Source organism: Ochotona princeps, chromosome 11 (genome assembly GCF_030435755.1).
Source record: "Ochotona princeps isolate mOchPri1 chromosome 11, mOchPri1.hap1, whole genome shotgun sequence".
In the NCBI taxonomy this organism is placed as follows: domain Eukaryota; kingdom Metazoa; phylum Chordata; class Mammalia; order Lagomorpha; family Ochotonidae; genus Ochotona; species Ochotona princeps.
Window position 1 is genome coordinate 51,103,885 of NC_080842.1, and position 12,744 is coordinate 51,116,628.

The following is a 12,744-nucleotide window of genomic DNA, read 5'->3' on the forward strand; positions in this document are numbered from 1 at the left end:
ATAAATCCTTTTTAAAAATGTCTTGATGCTACTTGGTTTTGAAGAGAAGTCAAAATAAAGCATCTCTTATCAGTTAACAGAGAAAATGCTTATTCTTATTTCTTTGTCTTTTAAGATTTACTTATTCGAAAGGCAGAGCGATACAGAGGCAGGGACAAATATTCTACCCTTTGGTTTACTGCCCAGATACCTGCAGCAACAAGAGCTGGGCCAGTTGTAAACTAGGAACCGGGTACTCTACCGGGATTCCCCATGTTGGGGGCAGGAATCCAAGAACTTGGATCCTCGTTTGCTGTCTGCCAAATGTATTGGCAGCAAGCTAGATGGGACATGTGGAGGAGGAGGGATATGGGATCGCAGGTGTCCAAGCAAGATCCTCATCATGGCACTACAATTCCCACCTCAGAGGAAATGTTAGTTAAACCCTGAACTCCAGAGTCAGTCTGCCTGGCTTTCAATCCCACCTAGGTGCCTGTTTGCTTTTCTGTAATTGGGACGCTTAATAGTATCTACATCTGATTAGAGCTGTTATGAGGTTACATAAATTACTATGTGTAAAATGCAGAAGAGTTCTGTATACATTAATAATACCCACAAATAAATTAAAAAAATGCCCAGTGAATGTTTGCCATGATTTCTATTGTCCACAGTTAGTGAATCTTAATTTAACTTCTCGTGTCTTATTACTAGTTAAATGTACTTCTTGATTTAGGGTCAGTTTTAATGGGTGAATTTTCCTTGATTTGTGTCTTCATAGCTCATTATGAAGCTAGGAGACATTACACTGAGTAGCTGGAGGACACATACAATATAAATCTGTGTCTTTAAATTCCTTTCTCCCCAAGGATCAGTGGAATGATGTCTTCTATCAGAGACGTAAGAGGAGCAATGGACAAAGCTTTCCTTACTGACACAATGCACTGGCACATGACACTGGCCTTCAGATAGTGATAATCCAAGGCAAAGAAAGAAAAAGAGATTGGAACTAGGGAGAAGGTGAAAGTCAAGAATGCTATACTTTGACCTTGATCTATGACAGAGACATACATACTCTGCAGGTGAGTTATTAGCAGCTTGCCTAAGCTCTAAAGGGAATTTGAGACTGATTGATTAAGATGGCTTTGTAGGTGAAAATGAACAATTCAAATTAAAGAGAAACAAAATCTGATCAGAGGAAAACAGAAAAGCAATATTATCAAGTGGTTAACGTGCAAAGCTCAACACCAGAGCACTGGGTTCATTTCTTTAATTGCTTCTCACTAGCTGAGTCCCCTGTTAAGAACTGGAACTTTTTCCTCTCAGTTATATCATCTGTACGATGGTAACAAGTCAATTCTTTACTGGTCAGGAATGGTAAATGAATTAATCCATGTGAAATATGCAGATCAGCTTATGTGTTCAGTAATGCTTTATATGTTTATACAGATCATTAAGTCTTCAAGCATGCTAGCCATTCTTTTTAAATGAAGTATGTTTTAATATAATTTGGAAGATAATAAATGCAATAAGTAAAAGACTAAGCATTAAGTATGCAAATGTATTATAATTGTTCAGACAAAATGTGTTCTAACAATGAACTAAAGAATCCACAGAAGCACATATTCACCATACTCAATACAAAGAAGATACTACTAATTTCTTTATTAAAATGTATCTCAAGAAACAGAAAGTTTCTTGATTATCTAAAACATACTTGTATTCATTTTTGTATTTCATAAATGTTATTAGCTGAAAACAGCTCTGCTTATCTCTTTTCTGTTAAAATACAAAACGTTTTGCAATGCAAGAATTCATTTCTTCAGAAAAATATTTTCAGCATTAATTTTTCTGCACTGCAGAGTAAAATCAGAATCTGGATATATATTTTAACATTTTCTCCAGGGCACTAAAAAAGTAGAAGACATGAAACTCCATCAATTGGTTTGTGAAAAAAAATTGGAACTGGGTGAGACATGTGTCAACCATAATTATGGATTATAAGTCATCAAGAAAAATGAAAGCCTCCTGCCTTCTTAATTTCCTGAGGAATCTCAACAGATCTAATTAGAATATGAGCAAAAGTCATTATTATATCAGCTATACTCAAGTTTTATTAAAGAAATAGTTTAACAGGTAATATTGGTCATATATTAAAACAGAATTTAAAAATGTGAATAATATTAGGAAGATGTACTTATATATTAAACAGTTTTGGGGTAATTAACCCACCTCTTAAATTTCAGCTTCTGGGTTACTTCAGGGCAATTTTATGTGTGGGTGTGCACTGGCAAGTGTTTGGGGGGTTCTATGTGGGTAGATATCGTAAGACCCTTGGTGCTGCTTACATTCAATAGGGTACCACGTTAAAGATAGTAGACTAAATGACAAACATCTAAATTTAATCTGTAGGCAGGATCATTCCAGCCAGCAGTAACAAAACTGAAAACTAAGACAAGGCTAAAGTTTTTATAATCAAGCTTCAGCCTCATCATTCTTCCTGTCTTGAAGCTGTGAGGCAGAGGGACAGATACAAAGACTTACCTAGTTTTTAAAAGCATAGATCATCTGCTATGTTTTGAAAAGTGTTGAGTCCAGTACTTTGCCAAAACTGCGATAGGCAATTAAGATACAATTGCTTCCCCACTGTTGGTTAATCAGGATCACCTCTGTATTTTATAACTGATTCAAGTTGGAGAACAATTAACATCCATTTTTTACAGGGACATAATTCAAAGTCTCTTTCAAATGCTTACTCAGATGCCTCTTTCAAGGCCGTGTTAACATCCACAAGTCTGTTCTTGCTCTTGGACAAGAAAAGGGAAAGCACCATGGTCAACCCATTGGTATGAAGGAATCTGTCTTCCATAATATATAATAGCATTGCTGTTGGTAAGATGAACATTGAATTCTAGTACAGAAGCATTACTCTAAAGCATGGGTTTGGAAAACCTGGGAGCATGCATGAACAAAAATTTGAGTTTCTGTGTAAGAATAGAAAGGTGACAAGATGCTGAATTAAGAAATAAGTAAAGACTGTCCCAAATTAGTTAACACTATCACCTCTTCATAGCCAGACGTGTCATGTATAAAAACATAATAAAAATAGCACACTATTTAAAGTTTTCTCAAATCATTCAGCTCAGTTGTATGGTCTGGCCAGATGGTGTCACCACTTGTCACAGCAAACTGGAAAGGAGTGAGAGGCAATGGTTTCTACACATTAGATCTACACATCCAGTGCTGCTAAAGAAGGAAATGAAAGCACAGGAAGAAGACAGGGCCCTCCCCGAAGCTCAGGGGCTGCAGGGGCAGGCTGGGATGCAGAAAGCAAATCCTAGAGGCTTTCTGATAGTTGTGTATATATTTTTTTTAAAGATTTATTCATTTTATTACAGCCAGATATACATAGAGGAGGAGAGACAGAGAGGAAGATCTTCCATCCGATGTTTCACTCCCCAAGTGAGCCGCAACGGACCGATGCGCGCCGATCCGAAGCCGGGAACCTGGAACCTCTTCCTGGTCTTCCACGCGGGTGCAGGGTCCCAAAGCCTTGGGCTGTCCTCAACTGCTTTCCCAGGCCACAAGCAGGGAGCTGGATGGGAAGTGGAGCTGCCGGGATTAGAACCGGCGCCCATATGGGATCCCGGGGCTTTCAAGGCGAGGACTTTAGCCGTTAGGCCACGCCGCCGGGCCCAGTTGTGTGTATTTCTAAACTGGAAGAACACCTCCCTCGCCTCCTTCTCCCCCATTTCCACCGCATTTGTTCCTTGACACACATTAACAAAATTGTTCCTCCCCTAATGCTTTAAGGAAGGAAACTAAACAGTGAGAGTATCCATGGAGTGTTGCTGTTCTACTCGGACTTGCTCCTTCTCACTCTCGCTTACTGATTTCACTCTCCTTCCATGCGATACAGCACCGGAAAGGCATATAAAGCAAACAGAGATTGTGGGTAATGAGCAAGAGCACATATGCTTGCTGGTTAATTCAGATTTTATTTTCAGCAAACAACTGTATTTTGTACATTTTGGAATGCGGGTTATACTACTGCAGGTTTTTTGTGTATATTTAAATATTTCAAATGATGGTTATAGATCACGCCACTGCAAGTTTAGGTGTGAATATTTAATTATCTTTGATGATGGGACTGAAGAAAGATCTAATGTCCTGGGTATCAATATATTCACTTCTGATTCACTTGTCCTCCTCAGCACCCACACACTGAACAACTTCTCATCAACTTTAAACTTCTTTAATCTCATCAATCAAACCTCTTTAAATCTTATCAATTAAAGCTCTCTCTGAAGTATCTCTCATCCACGCACACATATCTACTTTCCCCCACTGACACCAGATCATGTTCCACTAGGATCATGGCCATTAGCTGGGTTTCTTCTTCAGTCACCAGCCTCCTCGCAGCTCCTGCCAGTTTCAGAGCTGCATTCTGAACAGACTGTCCCCTGGCTACTTGCTCACAAGCTGGCCTAGCTTCTTCCTTATAAGTCTGGATGCTTTATGTTCCACAATGACCTTCTGCTAGCCCTATGTCTGATCTGTATGCAGGAATGCAGTGTCTGTATAATCAAGGTAACCGCTCTTGTCCTCTGCCTCAGAACCAGAGATGGAAAACTCAGTCCTTCCAGCCGCAGTGTAAATTCACTTCCGCTGATTCACAAAATCAGAATGTATCACTTCTCCATTTTGACCCCATAACATTTTCCAGTATCATATCATTCCATTTATTAAACTGTATTATATTTAATTGTACACACCTGACTTGAGGATATTTAAGAGCACAGAGGTATGTTATGCAGCTTTAGCAGGACCTCGGATATATACTGTGTTTATAGAACAGTAATGTGGCATACATATTTCTAGAAAGCATCCTACACCATTTCCGCTGCTTTCCCAGGAACATTAGCAGGGGCTGGATCGGAAGTGGTACAGTCAGGATTAGATCTGGTTCCCTTATGGGATGTGTAGCAGGCTTTACCTTCTATGCCACAATACCTCCCATTATTTTGAAGCTTTTCGGGTGTATATGACCATAGTAGTCTTACCTTTTCCTCCAGAATGCAACCTCATATCATCCTGAGAGATCTCATTTTATCTTCTTAATGTGAAACCTACCGTATAATCTTTTATTATTATTATTATTATTGGAAAGCCAGATATACAGAGAGGAGAGACAGAGAGGAAGATCTTCCATCCGATGTTTCACTCCCCAAGTGAGCCGCAACGGGCCGGTGCACGTTGATTCGATGCCGGTACCAGGAACCTCTTCCGGGTCTCCCACGCGGGTGCAGGGTCCCAAAGCCTTGGGCCGTCCTCTCCTGCTTTCCCAGGCCACAAGCAGGGAGCTGGATGGGAAGTGGAGCTGCCGGGATTAGAACCGGCACCCATATGGGATCCCAGGGCGTTCAAGGAGAGGACTTTAGCCGCTAGGCCACGCCGCCGGGCCCACGTATAATCTTGATGTAACTTTCTTTTGGGTAGTCTTTGCATGGTATATATGTTTCCATCACTTTATTCTTATCCTTAATTTTCAAAGGGATTCCTGTAAACAATATACACTTGCATCTGTATTTTCATTAGAGGGCTTAGTCTATAAATGTGGGTTGACAGACTACAAGCTTTTAAAAAATCTTTCAGTTCTTTAATAATGTCATTCCTTTGTCTTTTGATTTCTGTATTTTCTTTTTTGGAAACTCAGCTGTGCTTTTGTTGTTTTTGGAATACAAGGGTATTTTCTTTTCTTTTGAGGCTTACTTTCTTTAATTGTGGTTTTCAGTAATTTTAGTATTATATGCTCATGCACAACTTTCTTGCTTGGGGCTACTTGTTTTCTTGGATTTTTGGGTTGATGTCTTTCAATAACTTTGCAAAATTCTTACTTTTCCCTTCATTCTCGCCTTTTCTTTCCCTGTAACTTTACATAAATGTGTGTGTTGCTGTTTGACAATGCCTCCTGTGTCTCTTGCTTGTTTTGCTTTCATTATTTTTCTCATTAAAATTATATGCTTGGGGCTCGGCAGCGTGGCCTAGTGGCTAAGGTCCTAGCCTTGATCCCATATGGCCGCTGGTTCTAATCCCGGCAGCTCCACTTCCTCTCTGTCTCTCTTCCTCTTAGTATATCTGACTTTGTAATAAAAATAAAATAAATCTTTAAAAAAAATTATATGCTTGGATTGGATATTTTCTGTTGACTCCTCTGTTCATGAAGACAGTTTTACGCGGTGTTCAGTCTGTTATTAAGCCAATCAAATGAGTTTAATTTTCAATACTGTATCTTATAGTTTAAAAATGCCATTTGGTAATTGTGCTAATTTGTTGAACTAGCCCTCTCTTCATCTTACTAATATAATCAAAATAACTATTTTAAAGTTTCTCACTGGCAGTCCCATCATCTGGATCATCTGGAGACTGTCTTCCATCATGCACCTTTTTGTCAGTTTATTAACCATGTTTTCTTGTCCTTTACATTTTTTATTGTATTCTGAATATCGTGTTTACTAATGACTTTTGATTTGCAAGTTCCTAAATAGACTGATAGGATGAGAAGCAGATCATAACCATCCCATCCAATGGAAGGCACTGAACCTAGATTGCATTTTAATTGGATTCAGTTTACTTTTAGTTAAAGTATTTCACAGGCAAGTCTCACTGATTGGTCACATTAGTGTCCACAGGAATTTGTTTAATTGCTGACAGACCATGGAAGCATTATTCTGTGTTTCCATCCCAGGTTCCTGTCCTTCCAGACTGGCCCATGTTAAGCCACTGTCTTTTGGAGAAAAACGTCAATGCTTTTGGAGTTCCTCTTCTGTAAAGACAGTTTACCAAGACAGAACTCTTCCATTTTTGGACATTAAGCATGTCTAATTATGTTTGTCTCCATTCTTCTTGCCATCTTTATTAAAAATAGACTGTTTATATTTCGTCTTTTTAAAAAATGTTCTCGTACTATTCAGAAGCAGATGTTGCTTGAATTAAAGAATTGAACTTTTTTCAATTAGATTTGCAAAGATACCCAGTGCTCTCCCACTTTTTCTTCTCCATAATCCTCTTTTACCTCACACAAATATGCTGTCTTACAGAAACTGTGAAACAGTGTTTTAAGTTACAGCTATAGCTTATATAGCAGTTAAGTAAATGGCCCCGGGCCCAGAGCAGTGGCCACTGGGATCCCATATGGGCACCGGTTGTAATCCCGGTGGCCCTGATTCCCATCCAGCTCTCTTCTTGTGGACTGGGAAAGCAGTCGAGGACAGCTCAAAGCCTTGGGACCCTGTAACCGCATGGGAGACCCAGAAGAGCTCCTGGCTCCTAACTTCAGATCAGCACAACACCAGGTTGTTGTGGTCACTTGGGGAGTGAATCAATGGATGGGAGATCTTCCTTTCTGTCTCTCCTCCTCTTTAGATATCTGATTTTGCAATAAAAATAATTAATCTTAAAAAAAAGTAAATGGTCACTTCTTGGCTTCTCCCAGAGTTGAATATTGGTGAGAAACAAGCTGACTTTCAGTCCTTGTCTATTCTAACATTTATTTCGTGGTAGTCAAGCAACTTATTATCACTGGATTTTGAGTATATTTCAACCACTCTATTTTTGGAACCTAATTCAGAACTATGTCAAACAAGGACAAACTGGGCAAGCTTAATACAATATTTGAAGACATCTCTGTCTCTTCATTCTAGCAGCAAAACGTAACTGGGAAATCTGAGGCTTCACATTTATTTTTACTTAAATTTTACGAGAAAAGAGTTAAAGAAAATCTAAACCATTTAATTTACATGGCTTTCTGATTGAAAGCACTAGTTTCTCATTTTTAAGTATATTTTGTTGAATAAGCCTGTACTTACTCATATGGAAATCCCATACTTTATAGTACAAATCAACAATGTGCTATTATTTAAATTTTCATATGTACATGTAGCATATAGATCAATCATACATGATAATGTGAGTAAAATGAAATATTTTCCAAAGTTAAAATGATTTAAAAACACTGAAATACTTTCTAGTGCTTTAAGAAGTCTTACCATTAGTTTATAACTGACAATTATATAAGGAAGAGACTAAACTCTGTCTAAACTTTGTAAAAAAGATTTATTTATTTTTATTAGAAAGTCAGGCACTCAGAGAAGAGGAGACACAGAGAGGAAGGTCTTCCAACTGTTGATTCACTCCCCAAGTGGCCGCAACAGCTGGAGCTGAGCAATCATGAGCCAGTAGTTAGGAGCCTTCTCCAGGTCTCCCACGTGGGTGCAGGGTCCCAAGGCTTGGACCATCCTCGACTGCCTTCCCAGGCCAGGAGCTGGATGGAAAGCAGGGCTGCTGGGATTAGAACCAGCGCCCATATGGGATCCCAGTGCGTTCAAGGTGAGGACTTTAGCAGCTGGGCTATCATGCTGAGCCGTACCATTAGGATTTTAACAGGATTGGGCTCCCCAATACACGCCAGTATCTTATGTTCATGGCTAATGGCTTCTAAGAAATGCACCTAATGAGAGGTCATGAACTCAGAGGTAGTTCTTACAAGGCTGGTTACTTATGCTCAGGTTTGTGGCCATGTGTTCCACTGTGGTCATCCTCCAGATTCCGCAGATGGATATCCTGAAAGAGCTTGCCCACCACTGACTGCGGTTCCTCGCAATGGGAGACCTAAGTAAATCCTCCTTATTAAGGAGCTTCTCCCAGGTGTTTTAATTACAGTAATGAAAATCTGACTATGTTGTTGGATTTGTCTTTACTCTTCCAGCTTCCCTGAATCCTCTCCAAAGTAATCACCACAGTGAAATCTTCACAACTACACTACTAAAAATAGCAAATTTTGATCCCCTTCCACCCCCATGGTAAATGCAGGACTGACAAGAGCCATTTCATCTTCTCTGTTCAATTCTACAGTTGAAGATGCTGGCCTACTATATAATTTTATATGGGCCAACCAACCATATCCCATCATAAAGAACAGAGCTGGGCACAGAGTAGCACTTAAATAGCTGGTTAACAAATAACTTACTTTAATAGAATAGAAAAAACTAGTTTTTTTTTTTTTTTAGAGTCTTATGCACTTTATATTCTTTTTAGTGGGAAATTTATCATCTGCTGGTTTGATTTCTGACCCCATTTCTGTAGGCCTAACAATGTGTGGGGTTGAATGCATATCACAAACCATATGATAAGATCAGCTTTTCAGATCTCTTACTAGCAACTTTAATACTCATCCATGAAGAAGCATTCCTGGTTAAAAGGGTCAGCTTATCTATTGATTCCTGGGAGCTGTTTCAATTCAAGATAAGGCTATCATAAGCTAAATTAAAAGCAGTGATCCACTTAATCATCAGCCACAGAATGGCCTACTTGTCTTACTATCTTATGGCATTTGCATAGCAGAGTGTGTATTCTTTAGAAAGCAATAATGAACTAGTAATAATATTCCACTTGACAAATCTGTCAGTTTGCAGCTTATAAACAGCACTTAGCTGATTACTAGAGAAGCAATTGTTTATATGGTACTACTGCCCACTGGTTGATTTGACACATTGCATGTGCATTGGCTTAATGCTGTTTTTAGCAATTGTGCTGAAAAAATGTTACAAATAAAAACAATAATGAATACATTATACTATAGGATAAGGAAAACTGGGATATTATTGTGGGACTGAAATAGTAATTCTTGTTGCTGGTCACAAGATATTGTTGAGACTGCTGTCAAACCTAGTCATCCCTTTACCATCTCAAACGAGTCACCGTTAATTCACAGTGCTTCCTATGCAAAGCTGATGAGGTTTTTGTTCTCACACAATGAGGGGAGGGAGAGAGTATAAATAAATTAGACATCAAAGAGAAAGGTTTTGTTTCTCTCTAAAATTCTTTAAGTTATCACCAATCAGCAAGGATTCTTGCATTCATCTACAATTTAATATAGAGCATGAGTGTTATTATACCCACAACAAAACATGGACCTGCAGAAGTTTTCAAGCAATCTTCTAGTAGTTTCATGCGTGTCTTCTGGAGCTCTGGGCTGTCCCATTCGTCTTCATCAACTCCCCAGTACAAATCTATGACCTGGGAACAAAGAGACAGCCAGCATTAATGCACCTGTGGGGACATTAAATACCTGTGGGCTCTGTTCCTGGGCCCAGTGTTAAAAGAACGTGATTTTCAACTTTTTCCGGGCTGCACGCTTTTCCCCAGAGAGGGAAATGATATTTAATAGACGAACCTAAAGAGACATTTTGAAATACCGTGATGAGTTGGAAATGAACCTTAGTTCTTATTTTCTTTCTGTTTACACTGTTGACATGGGCCGAGAAAATAAAATGCTAAACGTCGGAAGCTTTGGAGCACAGACTTTCATTATACTGAAATGCTAAAAGGATTTTGTTTTTTAGAAAAATGTTTGAGAGCAGCTGGGATAAGGTTACCATATTATTTGAGACAATTAGATCACAGTGTATAATGTTATTGTATGTCTTTCCTATTATTAAAAAGGGCAAGCTCCCATGGCCATTCATGTGCACTGATACGAAGTTAAACATCTCTATCTTAAGAGAAAACCCATATCTTTGTTATTATGATGTTTTATCCCTTGGGAAAAGGTTATTCTGTTAATATCTGTTTTATCTATGAGTAGCTTGGCTTTCATCAATATATATCAGAAAAACCTATATTGGAAAAAATGTAAAGAGTGTCTTTCCGGGAAGTGAAGATAATGGGACCCTCCATCTCCCCACTTCAAAGCTTACCTCTGTTGAGGATGCTACCGGTTTGCAAAAACTTTGTAAGCACACCAAAAGGAGCGAGCAGAGAAGACAGGAATCATTCCCTTTATTCAACATTTATCTGCATAAAGTAAATGTTCCCAATTGTACCTTTGAAGATGTCTTCTTTCCCTTCCTTTGCCTGCCACAAAGAGAAACAGCACCTCCTGTCCTGTGTTGTGCAGGACATTCAGAAGCAGGAAGCACTGAGGAGGGAGTCTCCTGTGTGGCCTGGGTACATCCTAGTACTTTGCTGCTGATGTCTTGGCTTTGCCCCCAGGTCAGGTTGCACGCACCAACTGCACAAGTTCATCATGTAAGAAACTACTGAAAATGATTTGGGCATTCTTTCCTTTCATCTAGATTACAAGGTTTAATTGCACAGTATTAAGGAAGAGGCTGTCAGAAATGATAACTCCTCTTTGCAGTGCAAGAGCTTCTTGCTGAGGACACATCGAATTAGGTCTAAATGAATGGAGATTAAGCAATTTGGTTCCTCACAGGCTTACCAGTCCTATATGATAACTGGCTCTCACATTGGACATGGAGACAGAATATTTCACCTTCACAGTAAGTTCCACTGGACAGAGTTACAAATGACTAAGCCTTAGAAGTTTAAAAGCATCTAGTACGAAGGAAGACCAGAATAAGGATATAAAAATCTACTTTGGTAAACAATGGATAACCTATGATTGCAAGGTGCATGCTCCTGCCTAAGAAAAGAAGGAAGAAATAACATTTATGGCTTCTCTGTTATGAATGTTTCTGTGTACCATTGATGTATCACAGTATCTTTTATTAAAGTAATATCCTGCCAAACCTGGGCCAATTTCTGATGTTTTAGTACACTTTTTTAAAAGAGAAGATTTATTTATTTTTATTGGAAAGTGAGATATACAGAGAGGAGGATAGCCAGATAGGAAGATTGCCTGTCCAATGATTCAATCCCCAAGTGGCTGCAATGGTTGGAGCTGAGCCAATCTGAAGCCAGAAGCCAGGAGCTTCTTCTGGGTCGTGTATGTGGGTGCAGAGTCCCAAGGCTTTGGATTGTCCTTGACTGCTTTCCCAGGCCACAGCAGGGAGCTGGATGGGAAGCAAGGCCAACAGGATTAGAACCGGCGCTCATATGGGATCCTGGTGTGTGCAAGGCAAGGGCTTTAGTTCCTAGGCTACCATGCCAGGCCCACAATCAATATCCTTTTTTTCACTTCACTATCCTTGGGAAGATACCCAAAGAACTGTGTGTGCGAAGTGCTAAGAAAGTGATTTTCTCTCAATGGGAGCAAAATCCCCTTTACAGGCTGCTCAGATCTCTTGCCCTGAGAAGGACAATCATAGCCTTGGTTGAACAATGGGTGAAGAAAGATAAGCTGAGTAGTATTCCATAGAGTAGATGTATCATAATTTCTTTATCCAGTCCTCTTTCAGTGAGCATCTAGGCTGTTTCCATTTTTCTCTGATTGTTGATTGTGCTGCAATGAATACAGGGGTGCAAGTTGATTTCTCATGTCTATGTATCAGATCTTTTGGATATATTCCCAAGAGTGGGATTGCTGGATCATATGGCAGGTGAATTTTCAGTTGTCTGAATGTTCTCCATACTGACTTCCACAGTGGCTGCAGCAGCCTGCAGTCCCACCAGCAGTGGAGTAAGATTCCTTTTCCCCCACATCCTGCGCAGCAAGTGATCTTGGTAGTTTTCTGTATGTTGTCCATTCTCACTGGGGTTAAGTGGAACCTCAGTGTTGTTTTTACTTGAATTTCCCTTATTGCTAGGGAGCTTGAACATTTTTTATTATGTCTGTTAGCAATCTGGATTTGTTCCTTTGAAAAATGTCTGCTCATTTCCTTTGCCCATTTTTTAACAGGTTTGTTGTTATGGTTTTTCTGGTTATTTTTTTCTTTGATATTCTGGATATTAGCCCCTGTTTGTTGTATGCTGTGCAAAGATTTTCTCCCACTCTGTTGGTTGCTTTTTTTTTTCACTTTGTTGATT

At 39.3% G+C, this 12,744-nt stretch overlaps 1 protein-coding gene across 1 annotated transcript in view; it reads right to left on the reverse strand.

Annotated features, from left to right (window-relative positions):
- The window catches only part of NWD2 (NACHT and WD repeat domain containing 2), a 136,955-nt gene that overhangs the window by 57,612 nt on the left and 66,599 nt on the right, over positions 1-12,744 (reverse strand). Inside the window, exon 3 of the mRNA XM_004579160.2 lies at positions 9,937-10,053. Coding sequence (XP_004579217.2) covers positions 9,937-10,053 — 117 coding nt within the window. The remainder of the gene's footprint in view (positions 1-9,936; positions 10,054-12,744) is intronic.